A 15,179-nucleotide genomic window follows, 5' to 3' on the forward strand; every position below is an offset into this window, starting at 1 on the left:
TCTCTGAGATGCCTTCTGCAAGGGTCCACCCCCAGGGTTTCAAAGTCTCCTCATGTTCTTCTCTGGGTCACCATAGGCATTCAAACTATCTTTCACACACTCACTCTCGCTGATTCAGCAACCAACAGTACACCACTGCTTCACATACCCATAGCAGTTACAGACCTTCAGCCATCTCTTTGGACCTTCTTGCCTCTTGCAAGCTGTTCTCGCTTTAAATCTGCTTTCTGCAGCTTTTGTCTCTTTAAATCTGAAGCTTCAAACCTTTCTCTGTGCCCCTCACTCTTAACTTCATTAATAGGACCTTTTCCAGGTTCCTGTCCTTCCTTTGACTAGAAGGTCTTTTTTTGGGACTTTCTCCTGTTCCACTCCCCTGGATTTGGAGACTTTTGTTTTTAGCTTGGGACTTGCTATCTGTCCCTTTTGCTCCAGTCCCCCTCTGGTAACTACTTTTAACCAATTTTAGCTTGGAACTGGTTATCTGCCCCTTTTAGATTGCTTCTGCCTGGCAGCTGTCTTCAAAATTACTGTTTCTTTAGTTTTTGTGTGTGTGCCTATGGGAGGGACCTGCCTTTCTGGACCCCTGTTGCTAGGCAACAGCCCAGTTTCTCTACTCTTTCTTAGCTGCAACAGTCGTAAACCTCTCATTACAAATGCAGGCACTTTTTAAACTGAAACTAAAACTCAATTTGATCTTTTCACACAGGTACAGAAATACAAATTAAACTTAAACATTAAAACGAAAACTCATTCCTATTACCTACAATTTTAACTAACTCTATCTCTATTTCCTAACAACAATCTGAAGTGTTCTGGTTCTGACAGTGCACTCCAGTTTATTTTAAATTAGCAAATTTCTTCCAATGTAAATTGTCTCTATTTTATTAGAATTGATATATTAGTAGGCTCAGGAAGGAGAATAATCAACAAATCTTTACGTATTGGCTTTTGTGCTCTGTCTCCTACCTTGCTTACGCCCTTTTGCCTGCCACTTCCAAACAGTGTCCAGACATTTAATAGACATTTGGCTGATGGCCAACCTCCTGCAAACTCTCCAGTAATGCTCTATTCCTTTCAACAGATCTGTTATGAAAACAAAGCTCGTTTAGGTGATGCTGTATTGCCTCAGATTGCCAAAATTGCACTTTTGAGCCCTCATTTTAAGCCATGCATTACTGTCCGTCGCTCACGCACCTCAACTGTTTCGCAAAAATCGCCAACCACCACTGTTTTCTATGAGCGCAGGAGTACAGCGTTGAGATAGAGGATCAGCCATAATATTAAATGGCGGAACAGGCTCAAAGGGCCGAATGACCTAGTCCTTCTATTTTCTATGTTTTTCTAAAACCAAGGGTATCAGATGGCATCCCGTGTCATTGGATTTCCCCAAGAAAATTTTAAGAGCAGTCGGACTGCTGTCCAACTGAAGGCTGGCTTGCTAGTCTGATCCTGCTTTCACAATGCTTATCTGTCAAGCGGTCTGGCAAATCTAAATGTACCGTCATTTCAAGATACCTGGAGAGAACAGGAACAAAGAAGGTAACAAATGGTCAACTATTTTTTCTTGTTTCATTGAGTAAGTGGCCGTTTAGCTTCTAGGCCGCTAGAAACCTGACAACTGATCTATGTTCTGATGTACATAGTTGCAGTCTGACCAATATGGGACTCTTGTTAGCAGCAATGTGGCTGATTTTACCTTGCTCAATTAGGGATGGACAACAAATAGTGTCTAGCAAGCGATACCCATACTTATACCCACCATTACATCTTTACATGGCTCAGTAATATCTGGCTTTTAAAATGAAGAATATCAATTCACCATGCAAATGAAGAATATCAATTCACCATGCCTATGGTCGATTCACCACATGTAGCGAGTGACAAGCGTATTGGACAACAGTGATCTATAGGATACCACCTGGTGTTGTAGCTTGTGCCAATCTATAGGACCTCATTCAGAACTATAGCAGCAAATCTGCAATCTACAGTTAATTGAGTTTCTTGCTCAAAAAATTGAATTATCCATTCATTTGAATGAAACATTATTAATAAAACTTGGAGCCATTTTTTGTTCAAAATTATTTAAATTAGCTGATAAGCTATTTGGTTTTAAGGGGACCAATGCCATTGGGCACAGCAGGAACATTCTTAAAACTGAGTTGTAAAATAAATATCAAGGTGCCCTGTGGGTAAGTATCACTTAGTTGTTAACTCCTATAACATTGTTATAAAACAGAAAATGCTGGGAATACTCAGCAGGTCTGGCAGCACATGTGAAGAGAACAGAGTTAACGTTTCAGGTTGCAACTTTTCAAATCTGATGAAAGATCACAACTTGAAATGCTAACTCTGTTTCTGTCTCCACAGATGCTGCCAGACCTGCTGAATTTTTCCAGCATTTTCTGTTTTTATTTCAGATTTCCAGCATGCGCTTATTTTGCTTTTGTATGATATATTTTCCTTTTAAGCCATGAATCTATTACAATTCAGCTGTTAGACATTGCTTTGTAAATTCCTATAGGTTACTGCAAGCTACAGCATTACATGTTGTTATCATGTGCAGTGATAAAGGCAAATTAACTCTTATTTTAATCATGGTTTTAATTTCTTCATATTGTATAAATGCTATGAAAAATGCTTTGTGGAGATTGAAAATATGTGAATTGGATTTTTCACACACTATTGCAAATGGAAATCCTTGTAGGATTAATGTTATTTTTTTCCAACCATTGCGAAAAGTTAATGTACAGTACTTTGAGTTTTTCCTCCAGCGTTTCTATTTTTACATGGTTTATACACATGCATCTCGTCTGTGTTGTGATATGCAGGGATCTTTCCAAATTTGCCCTGAATTACATAATTGAAGAAATTGATGAAGACACCTCTTTAGAAGACCTTCAGAAAATGATGGCTGTAGCACTGATGTACAGACTCTTAGTCTGTTTCTATGAGGTAAGAGATTCATATGGAATGATGTGAAATTGGGACTCCAGAGCAATGAGCTGGTATTAATGTGCCATTGGAAGTAACAGTGGGCTGGGATTGACTGGTTTTCAACCTAATTTCTATTACAGAAACATGGTTACAAGATGATCAAGGTTGGGAAGTAAATATTCCTGGGGACCACAATATTTCAAGACTGGTAAATGGAAGAGCAGGTGACGTAGCCCTGCTTAAAGGTGACACAAGAACAGCAGTAAAAAAAAGGATCTTGGCTCAGAAGATCCAGGAAATAGAATCACTGTGGATTCTAACATTCACGCCAAACAAGGGCCAGCAATGACCCTTCCAGCAAAAGAGAATCTAACCATCTCCCGCCTTGATGTTCAATGCCATTATCATTGCTGAATCCCCCAATATCAACATCCTGGTTGGAGGTGGGGGGAGGTTACCATTGACCAGAAATGAACTGAACCAGCCATATAATTGCTGTGGCTACAAGAGCAGGCTGGAAATTCTGCAGCAACTAACACATACTGATTCCCCAAAACCTGTCCACCATTGACAAGTCAGGAGTGTGACTCTCCACTTGCCTGGATGAGTACAGTTCCACCAACACACAAGAAGCTCGATACCATCCAGGACAGCCCACATGATTGGCACCCCATCCACCACCTTCAACATTCACTGCTTTCACTGCAGACGCACAGTGGCAGTGGTGTGTGCCATGTACAAGATGCACTGCAGCAGCTCCCCAAGCCTCCTTTGGCAGTACCTTCCAAACTTGCAATCTGTACCACCTTGAAGGACGAGGGCATGCACAGGAACATCAAGAGCAAGTTCTCTTTCAAACCACTCTCCATCCTGACTTAGAACTATATTGCTGTTCCTTCACAATTACTGGGTCAAAATTTTGGAGCTCCCTTCATAACAGTACTGTTATGCACATACCATATGAACTGCAGCGGTTCAGGAAATCTTCTCGAGGGCAGTTGGGGATGGAACAAAAGCCAGCGGCACCCACATTCTGTGAAAGAATAAAACAGAGTAGGTGAATGGGACTTAGTAGATTGCTAGTAAGAGAAAACTGGCATGGATTGAATGGACCAAATGGCCGTCTCCTGTGCTGTAATAATGCCATGTGATTTCAATTTTGTCTTCATCTTCACCTCCAGATCGTCTGCCTTTGGGGGGTTGGAGGGGCCACACCTGGCAAGTTCCTGCTTGGGTTACGAGTTGTCTCTTGCGACAGCTCAGTGCTTGTTGCTCCGAACCGGGTATTGGTGATTCCGGCACAGAATGTCAGCATCTCATCGTAAGTGACGTTGTTCAGAAGAAACAGGCTGTGATTCTTTTCTTTAACAGCAGTTTCTAATATATATGCATGCGAGCTTATGTGCTCTATTGCTACAGTATGGGGGCGCCATGATTTAGCTTTGGTCTCCCACCTGTATTCCTTTTAATAATAAAATTTAACTTGCAAATTCAGTGTTACCAATATTATATGTGGCACTGCTCGAGGCAATTAGAAATGGAATGTTTAACTTCTTGTAGCCAGTGTTCCCTCTAAGTTTGCAGCCCCTTTAAATTTTTTTGCGGGTTCTGTGCACGTGAGATGTTTTAAAGGGGCTTACTTGTGCATGACCTCTCAGGGACTTTCAGGTCTTGCAAGTAAAGAAATCGCTTAAGCAGCAAAAATATTAAGGAAAGCTTCTTTATAGTTAGTGGATAAAAATAGTACCTGCCCCCCACCGATCGGATAAAGCTGTTGTGCAAGTTAAAGGTTAGCAAAAATGGGTTAGCATTTTCTTGAATGGGTTTTGAGAGTCAGTTAGCTAGAACAAGGACATAAAGGAGAAAGGAATCGATATGTGTGTTGACAGGGTGGGTTGAACTAAAGTGGTAGGAGGCTCGTGTGGGACATAGGTGTGTTGAGCAGAATGGCCTGTTCCTGTATTAATTGTAGGCAAGTCCAACAAAAAATACTAAGCAAAGTTGCTGTTCCACTATCCTGATATGCCTGAAGCTTTTAATTTTATGCATTCCATTATGACTTGTTACAATAGCTGATTAACTTGAAGAGGTGCCAAGCTTTTTTAAGTGGAAACTGAGTTAATTTCTGAGGCAAAGCTCAACTTTAGCTTTTGATTCATGTGGGCTGCATATCTGTCATATATTATACAGGATACAAATTTTGCAATTTTTTTCCCCCTCTAAAAACCAGTTGATAGTCTGAATTTTGAGCTGTAAGTTGGTCACATACAAGCCCTGAAGTCCAGGTAACTGAGTCCTATTTGTGCTTAGTACATACTTCTTTTTTTAAGTTTATAAGTCTGGAAGATCTACGTGATTTTAATCCTCATGTAGATTGGGAAAATCAAATCGGCAATAGTAGCCACAGGCAAGAATTCAGTGTGTATATGAGACAGTTTCCTAGAACAATATGTTGTGGATCCAACCAGGGATCAGGCTATATTGGATCTGGTAATGTGTAATGAAGCAGGTTTAATAAATGCTCTGAGTAAAAGATCTCATAGGAAACAGTGACCATAACATAGTAGAATTTAGCATTTAGTTTGAGAGTGAGAAACTTGGGTCAGAAGCAACTGTGCTAAATTTAAATAAAGGAACGAGGACAGAATTGGCCGGAGTGGACTGGGAAAGGAGTTTAGCAGAAAGGATGGTTGATGAACAATGGCAGACGTTTAAGAAAATTGTTCATGACTAACAACAAAGATATATCCCAGTGAGAAAGAGGGATTCTAGTAAGGGGATAAACTAACCATGGTTAAGCAAGGAAGTTAAGGATAGTATCAAGTTGAAAAAAAACATACAATGTGGCAAAGATTAATGGTAAGCCAGAAGATTGAGAAAGTTCTAAAAACCAACAAAAGATGATCAAAAAAAGAGGGAGGGAAAACTAGCAAGTAATATAAGAATGGACAGTTAAGCTTCTATAAATATATAAAAAGGAAGAGAGAGGCCAAAGTGAACATAGGCCCTTTAGAGAATGAGGCTGGGGAAATAATTATGGGGAACCAGGAAATGGCAGAGGAGTTGAATAAATACTTTGCATCAGTCTTCATGGTAGAAGACACACATAGCATTCCAAAAATATTAAACTAAGAGGCAAAAGCGGGGAGGAGAAATAAATACAATAACTGTCACTAGAAAAAAAGTACTACGGAAACTAATGGGGCTAAAGGCCGATAATTCTCCTGGACCTGATGGGTTGCATCCTAGGATATTAAAGGAAATAGCTACACAAATAGTGGATGCACTGGTAATAATCTTGCAAGAATTCTTAAATTCTGGAAAAGTCCCCGAAGACTGGAAACCTGCCAATGTAATGCCCTTATTCAAAAAGGGAGGATGACAAATAACAGGCAACTATAGGCCAGTTAGCTTAACATCCATCATTGGGAAAACGTTAGAGTCTATTGTAAAGGATGTAATAGCAGAGCATTTAGAAATGCCTAACATAATCAAACAGAGTCAGCATGGCTTCATGAAGGGGAAATCATACCTGACAAATTTATTATAATTCTGAGGAGGTAACAAGCAGGATAGATAAAGGGGAACCAGTAGATATAGTTGGATTTCCAAAGGCATTCGATAAGGTAATGCACATAAGGCTACTTAAGATAAGAGCCATTGGTGTTGGTAATATATTAGCATGGATAGAGGATTGGCTAACTAATAGAAGACAGAGTTGGGATAAGGGGGGCATTTTAAGGATGGCAATCTATAACTAGTGGAGTGCCACAGGAATCAGTGCTGAGGCCACAATTATTTACAATATAAATGACTTAGATGAGGGAAGTGAATGTGCTATCGTCTAGTTTGCGGATGACACAAAATTAGGTGGGAAGGCAAGAGAATGACACATAGCCTGTCTATGTCCCTCTGTAGACACTAAATGAGTGGGCAAAAACGTCAAATAGAATATAATGCGGAAAAATGCGAGGTTATGCACTTTGGCAGGAAGAATAGAGGAGCTGAATATTATTTAAATGGAGAAAGACTGCAGAAAGCTACAGCACAGAGGAATTTGGGAGTCCTCATGTATGATTCCCAAAAAGCTAACATACCAGTTCAGCAGATAATTGGGAAGGCAAATGGCCTTTATTTCGAAGGGAATGGAATATAAAAATTGAGAAGCCTTGCTAAACCTATATAAGGCACAGGCTAGACCACACCTAGAATACTGTGAACAGTTTTGGTCCCCTTGCCTAAGGAAAGATATACAGGCATTGGAGGCAGCCCAGAGAAGGTTCACTAGGTTGATCCTGGATATGCAGTGATTTTTCTTATGAGGAGAGGTTGAGTAGGTTGGGCTTGTCCTCATTGGAGTTTAGAAGAATGAGAGGTGACCTTATTGAAACAAATAAGATTCTTAGGGGGCTTAACAGGTTCGAAGTTGAGAGATTGTTTCCCCTTGTGGGAGAGTCTAGGACCTGAGGGCATAATTTGAGTAAGAGGTTGCCCATTTTAAGACAGAGATGCGGAGGAATTTCTTCTGAGGGTAATGAGTCTATGGAATTCCTTACTGCAGAGAGTTGTAGAAGCTGGGTCATTAAATATATTCAAGGCTGGGATAGACAGATTTTTAATCAGTAAGGGAATCAAAGGTTATGGGGAAAAGACAGGAAATTGGACTTGAGGATTATCAGATCAGCCATGATCTCATTGAATGGCAGAGCAGACTCAATGGGCCGAATGGCCTACTTATGCTCCTACGTCTTATGGCTTAATGGAAGAAAAAACTGTTCTTTGCGCTATCACCTCCATAGTGAATAAATCTTAAATCAAAACACCAAGATTTGTTGGCATTAGTGACAAAATATATATAAATTAATGGGAACAGGGATTTAAATTTTAGGCTATCTGTCCTCAAAGCTCTGTATTACACAACTATGTGGTCCAGAAAAAGAAGCATCTTTTTATTAATACATTAGAATTTATATTAAACTTACTGAATTGGATTTACTCAGTCAGTATATTCATTGAATGGATTGTGAATCTTATTAATTCATGCTCTGAGCATCACATGATGGGGCTGCACATCGAAGATTTGACTGTGGAGGTCAGTGTGATTCAAAGGAGCTATATCCATTAAAACTAATGAGGGAAAATTTCTCCGGCACGCTTATGTCTGCAGCCAAATTCCCAATATGTGCTCTTGGTAAGTTTAAATTGCAAGAGCAGGACTATGTTCCTTTTTGCTCATTGATTAGAAGAAAATTCAATTATTTTTCTATATTGGAATATATAAAATACTTCATTCTTTTGGATAAATCCAAAATTGGGCCATTTGGTACAAGATTGTTACTAATAAATCCAAGAGGGAATTGACAAACTCCTTTGTCCAGACAGGGTTAGAATGTGGAATTTACTAACATAGGGATGAGGTGCATTGACTGGATAAGCATTTGAGTGAGAATGGAATAGAGGGTTATGCTGATAAGGCGAGATGAAGTAGGTTGGAGGCAGGTTCATGTGGAACATAGCGACATCAGCAGAGACCAGATGGATTGACTAACCTATTTGTGCTGTAAATTATACATAATGTGTAATGAATTGATGTGCTGACCTTGAATAAATTTAAGAATAATTGAAATGGTAAACTACTTAAAACTGGAAAAAAATAATTGTGCAGAAAGGGGAAAATCTGCTTTCAAAAGGTAATCCATATTTATTGTCATTTTTTTTTGTTGTTTGCAACAGGTCTTCAATACGAGCATTGATCAAGAATTTTTCAATTGCCTTCTTTTTCCCTGCCTTTGTTACATTGCTTTTCTTTCAACACAATCGCACAGCCTATGACATTGTAGCTGGGACTATTGTGGTAAAGAGAAGTGGAGCAAGATGAGGATACCACAAAAGACTTATCTGTAATTTTTTTTACTCTGCTCCTCGATTTGCTGGAGTCCTGCATCATTCAGGAGGAGGAAGAGAGGAAAACACCTGTTGCTGTCTGGATTCCAGAGTAATGGATCATCTGAAGAACCAGTTGAGAATGAACATATTTATAGTAGTGTACCTGCCATTCTAATGAAACACAGGAATTGACTTGGTCTTGGGAATTAATCTGCTCCAATGCTTGACACCATGATCTTTAAAATGTGGATCTTGATTGACTTTCAGGTTCTACATCAGAAATTTGCACAACTTGAAATTAATGTCTCAAAATCTTCAAAAAAAAAGCATGGCTTCATTTTATAAATAACTTAAAATTGATAAAAATCAATGCAGAATTGACTTTGCAATTGACAGTCGCTGTTTTATTTTAGTCCCTTCATCGTGACACTTCTATATTTTGTGGTATGTGACTGCTTTGGAAACTTTTGCCAAGGAAGAAAACTGTTTGCAGCCAGTCGATCTTTGAAACTACAACCAGCGTGTTGATGATAGTTATCAACTTCGCTCTGGAAACAACTGGACAGATTTGGTTAATTAAGAGATTTTATGTCTTGAAACCCTTCAGCTACATAACCAGAGGGAAAACAAATTTGAAAAAAGAGAGACTTTTAACTGATACCTTAAATATACAGAAACAAGATATCAGTTGTTTTTAAAGCTGATGCCTGTTCTGCAACAGTAAATCCATATGCTCAGTATTAGAGTTAATTCAGTTTGGCTCCCTAGGATTTTCAAGATTTTTGGAAAAAAAACACTTAGTTATATATTTTGTTCCATACACTTTTTAATGGATATTCTTGTGTACGTGAGTCATTTGCTTTTTTAACTGATTGTATTATCCCTTGCACACACTATCAGTTGTTTTTGTGACTTGATGTCCTGGTCCCTGAACTTACCATCCCAATGTAACATAACTTGCTCAGATAACTGTGTTTACACCACTTGCCATTTTATACAGGGGTTAGGCTCCTGTTTTGCTTTTACTCTGGGAACTATCAATTGTAAATTCATACTAAGCATTCTCACACACCCATGATACTGGAACTGCCTACTTGTAACATGGATAATCTCTAATCGGTGTGAAATAGCAGTCAGCAATCAAACTCTTTGGAGGCCAATTAATGTTCATTTAGTACTCTACCCAAGTTGCCATTCATGTTCGCTAGATTCAAATTCATTCTCTTAGATCCTAAATGCTATGACTGAAAAATCATGTAATTTCCCAGCATTTACAATGCTCACTTATCTCCTCACTCATATAAAAGGGTGGTTGGAGTGTGATATTCATGGATATGCATTTCAAGAGCCTTTATAGTACACTTTATTGAAGCATTTTGATGATTTTTGAACTACTTGTCTTGTTTTTCCTCTTAATTCTACTTAGTTGAGATGCTTTGTGACAATTGATCCAGTGCAACCATTCTTAAGAATATGCCATATTTGATCAATGAGAATCCTGCTTGTGCTTTTTGGCAGAAGGAAAGGAGCAATGGAGCCATCAGACCCTAAGTTCAGGCACTTCACTTTACCACAGCAACAGTGTGTGACCACCTGCTCATATCCTCATACCTCTGGCTATAGATGGAGGTGCCCCCGAGTGGTAGTGACATTGCCATTGTCAGAATTGCATATACACCAGCTGATGTGAACTCTAAAGCTGGCCTTGCCAGTGGCATTACTGTGTCCTCCAGTTGTCTTGCTTTGCCTTTTTACAGGCTGTGATGCTATCCTATGTGAAGGCAGCTTTGGAATGCTAAGCAGAACCATGCTGTTCTCAAGCACTTCATTCAGCACTGCCTCCACTTTGTCAGTCATCGAGCAGCAGATTTAATTGCTGCACTGCTCTGTAGACTTGACTCTGCAATTATTGTGCTGCTGCTGGCCAGATACTTTTTTTTTAAACCTAAAAGATTTTGCAAAGGTTGAAAAGTATATTAAAAACATAAACTGAATTTTTAAAGGCTAGCAGCTATTTTGTCCACATATACAGCCATTTGCTATTGACTGGCCATGTCCTTTTAAATTTACCCTTTACCCTTCATTATCTTGCCTCATCGTTGACAGCATGCCAGGCCTACTATGTGTCAATGAAGCTGACTGCAGAGTTGGGTGTGATCAGCACACTAAAGGCCCACTAATGCAGAGTCAGAGGCCTGATCTACCCCAGTTTTGCCACCCTGTCCAAACTGAAAAGGCGATAAGCAATGTTTGTAAATACTGATAGTGCTGTGCTATGTCTGGGAATTCAACTGTTCTCTTGGAAGGTACAGTGATCAACCTTCTGCAAAAAATTATTTGTGTGCATTACAATATTAAACTCATTGGTTAATGCACTTCCTCCTACCTCCCTGGATTTTATATATAAGTTTTCATTTTAAATACCCCTTGTATGAATTATTTCCATGACACACACAGCAAGCTGTTCCAGTGATACACTCTGCTAGAATTATTTTTTGCAAGGAAATCACATCATTTTAAGGAGGAATTAAATTTGGGATTTAGGTTTCTTGGTTTGATGGGATGACTATTTTTTTAAACTGCCATTTCAGTCAAATGTTAAACCTAGTGTTATATTGCTGTTCTGATTTAACAGTATGTGGTTTTATAAGATGTAAGTGAAATTTGGTGCCAAGAAAGCCATACGTGGTGGAACATTTCTGCTGGTACTGCCCACCAGTGCTAAGCAGCATCGAATCATTCCCATAAATACTGATTTAAAGGGTATCTTTGCTTGCTGTAATAGTATTGAAACTGCCCTTGCCCACTTCTGGAGGGAACAATGTGCAGAATGATGTGCAGCCACCCCGCCCAAACACGCACGCTGCCCTGCACTTAAAGATTATAGATCACTTTGGTTTTGCAGCTTGTTTAGTGAAGTAATAATAAAATCAACTTGTGGTGTTTTGAGCAGTTGTTAGTTTTGCAGTAGGACAGCATCTCTGCAAGTAACATTCTGATACACAGCAAATAAAGTGGGCAAAATTAATTTCAAAGTTGAAAGTGGATTTTTAATCCAAATACTTTTCTCAATAGGGCTTGAAAATTGATCACAGAAAAGAGACAGTTTTTGAGTCTGCAGAAGGGTAATTTTCCATCTATTAACAATGGGTTTGTCACAACATGGTCAGTATTGTGGGATAATTTGGAATTGACTTTTTAAAATGACAACACAACAGATTCTGCACCCCCAATCTCTAGTTTAAGAGCGCATGTGGGTTCAGATCATTTAGAATAAAGAAAATGCACTCTTTCCCTGAGTTAATAGTTTCAGTAGATTCAATCATCTTATAATTCAGCCAATTTAAAAAGCATATAAATGACAACTGCTCGTCATGGGGGTTACACATTTTGAATTACTGGGTAACTTCTCCCATTGGCCAGCAACCATAAGGTTTTGCTATGCTGAACCAGATTATAAGAGCTATGGCTGAAAACACTGTTGACTTGCATATGTGTTTAAAGACTAGATCTTAGCATCCAGATAAAGTAAGGGAAAAGAAGATGTACTGATTCGATTACAAGTTCAGTGAAGCTGTAGTATCATGTGAAAAGCATCAGGGAAATCACTGAAGGAGTTGGAAAGGCTAGTAAATCCAATTTGCACCTACTTTTGATGTGCTAACCAGATTAAAGTCTACCAAGTTAACTAAACTAGTAACATTGGAACCATGTACCGTGACTGCTGACTGGGTAGTTTATAAAGGTCTAGTGTTAATGTGGATAACTTCAGACAGCCAATGTTGGCACGATGGGCTGTACGGTGGCCTCCTGTATGATTTTCTATGAACACAATTAACATTACACTAGGTGACAGTGTAGGGACGCATTGAGAGATTTCTTGGACTTTTATTCCAATGGAGCACCTGATTGATGGATTTTAATCCCTCTTAAAATAGTGGAGGGCTGAATTTTATACGGGTGTCATTAAGGGCTCTGCTGTAATTTCAAAGCAGTTTATATAAGTGCAAACTCAAACTACATATACATATATATAATATTCACTCTTAAAATGTTTAGTTAATCAGCCAGTAGATGTTTCAAACATAAATAATTTGATTCTGCATTGGTAAGTATTACACTTGGCCCATCAAATCGTTTTATTGTCAGATCCATTCATTCTAAACTATTCTCATTTGTATTATGCCAAATTATTCTGATCAAGTGAATGAAAAAGAAACCATTACTGCAATTTAAACTTGATTATATTTATGTGCGTGTATGCTGTCCCATTCTTAATAGTAGGATCAAGAATATTGTGTGGAAAATGAGAAGTTGTCCCTTGAAAATGTAATTGGAAAGCATATATTGGACTTGGACATATACTAGAATGCTACCTGAAGTCCAAGGGTTAAATTACGAGGTAAGATTACACAAACTGGGGTTGTATTGCCTGAAATTTAGAAGTTTAAAGGATGATTTGATAGAAGTTTTCAAGATATTAAGGGAAAAATAGGATTGACAAACTATAGGGTATTTTCCACTTGTTGGGAAGTCTAGGTCTAGGGAGTGTTATTTAAAAATGAGTGTCTTTAATTTTAGGAGTGAAATTAGGAATCACTTCTACCCCAGTATGGTAGAAGTTTGGAACACTCTTCCGTAAACAGCAGTTAGTGTACAATTATTTGTTCATTTTAAATGAGATTGATGGAAAAAGCAGGTACATAGTGAGGTGGCCGTGATCTTATTGAATGGCAAAAGAGGTCTTTGATTTGTAATTTTAATTAAAATTTTGATGGAATTGAATATAGACAACAATTGACACAATACCAATCTGGTCCAGATCAGCCGTCCGCCCAACTAAGCCAACCAGACTCTTCTGCCCCCCGCCCCCCAGGAGTCCCAAGTTGCTATGGTAACATGCACTTTTACATGTATGTCACGTTTGGAGCTATGGATAGTGATGGTAGAGGCTCCAACATTCCTTCCATTACCTGGCTATCCAGGAATCTCCTGTTATTACCACCTCCCATTGGTGTACGTTGCATGGATTTACAAGTTAATACTCAACCTGTTTAGCCTCACTATGAGCACACCCCTGGAGTGGAACTTGGACCTGGAGCTTCTGGCTCAGAGGCAGGGATGCTACCCACTGCACCACAAGACCTCAACAGATTTATTACAATTGACAAAAGAAAGTTGGGTGGGGAAAGAGGGTGGTGTGCAGTGGGTGAATTGGGAATGGAAGAACTTTTCAGTCCATTCCCAAAGAATCAATACAGGCATGATTAACTGAACGGCCTCCTGTGCTGTGTAATTTTTATACCATTCCATACCTAAATGAAATGAAGGTAAGACTAAAAACAAAAAACTGGATGCTGGAAATCAACTCCCTGGAAGAGGGAGTCTTACTCAACATTGGGGATAGTTCAGACTTCTGCACCTGATTTGCGCACTCAAATTTAGTAGCTGTGAAACATTTTCATTTTTGCACTGCCACTAAACTTGTTTATAAATGCAAGTGTAAATTAATTGGAAAAAGAACTTTGGTATCATAGCCTGACATTGTTAGGAAATGGTTCACAGACACCATGAAAATCCAATGGTATCAACTATTTGATGTGAGTTTGTGCTTAAAAACCAGCTATGAACAAAAGGTAAAATTTCACACATGGGGCATCTAACTTCTGTAAAGGTTGATCCTGTATATGATTTCACCTGAGCAAAAACAAAGGTTTGGTTCTGATGTCTATTCCATGCTATTTCAGTGTTACATGACCTTCCAATTTGTAACTATAAAAATAACCCTCAGATGGATGTTGCTAATACTTGCATTTGACATTTAAAAATTATTGCAATTTTTCTGTCACTTCTCCAGGTATACTTCAGTTTTCCAGCTGTCCACCTCCCTACATGCCTGGTGTCACAGCAATGGTAACCTTGTGCTTTGGGTCATGAGCGCTAGGATAGTTGGAGATTTTTTTTGAAAGAAAGCAGAACCTTTGCAGATTTAGATAATTTGAAAAATTCCTATTCCAGTTCATTTGAGGACATTCCTGATAGCAGAGGCCCTGAAGTTTTGTGTGTGCGCGCGAGAGACACAGGTTGATCAACATTGGACAGATGGTCTCTGCACCACAAGGAAGAATTGCTGAGTAACAAACTTATTAAATGTAATAACTTTAAAAGTTGTAGTGTTAATTGAGTCAAGCAGTTTGTATGAGTCAGAATTCTAATATTGTTTATACTAAACATGCATTGATTATTGCCTATATCTAAGGAGCATTGATTATTGTCTGTATCTATTGAGAATTTATATAATTTATCAACCAACTTCCAATATTCATCACTTCTGGAATATTAAATTTGGTTTCACTTTA

The 15,179-nt window shown here is 38.7% G+C and overlaps 1 protein-coding gene across 1 annotated transcript in view; it reads left to right on the forward strand.

The window, feature by feature from the left end:
- fam8a1b (family with sequence similarity 8 member A1b) overlaps positions 1–15,179 on the forward strand; it is a 28,432-nt gene extending 13,253 nt beyond the window's left edge. The window contains exons 3-5 of the mRNA XM_041184174.1: positions 2,829–2,952; positions 4,116–4,255; positions 8,668–15,179. Of these exons, the coding sequence (XP_041040108.1) occupies positions 2,829–2,952; positions 4,116–4,255; positions 8,668–8,812 (409 nt within the window). The 3' untranslated portion in view covers positions 8,813–15,179. The remainder of the gene's footprint in view (positions 1–2,828; positions 2,953–4,115; positions 4,256–8,667) is intronic.

The sequence above is a fragment of the Carcharodon carcharias genome, chromosome 3, assembly GCF_017639515.1.
Source record: "Carcharodon carcharias isolate sCarCar2 chromosome 3, sCarCar2.pri, whole genome shotgun sequence".
Taxonomy (NCBI): domain Eukaryota; kingdom Metazoa; phylum Chordata; class Chondrichthyes; order Lamniformes; family Lamnidae; genus Carcharodon; species Carcharodon carcharias.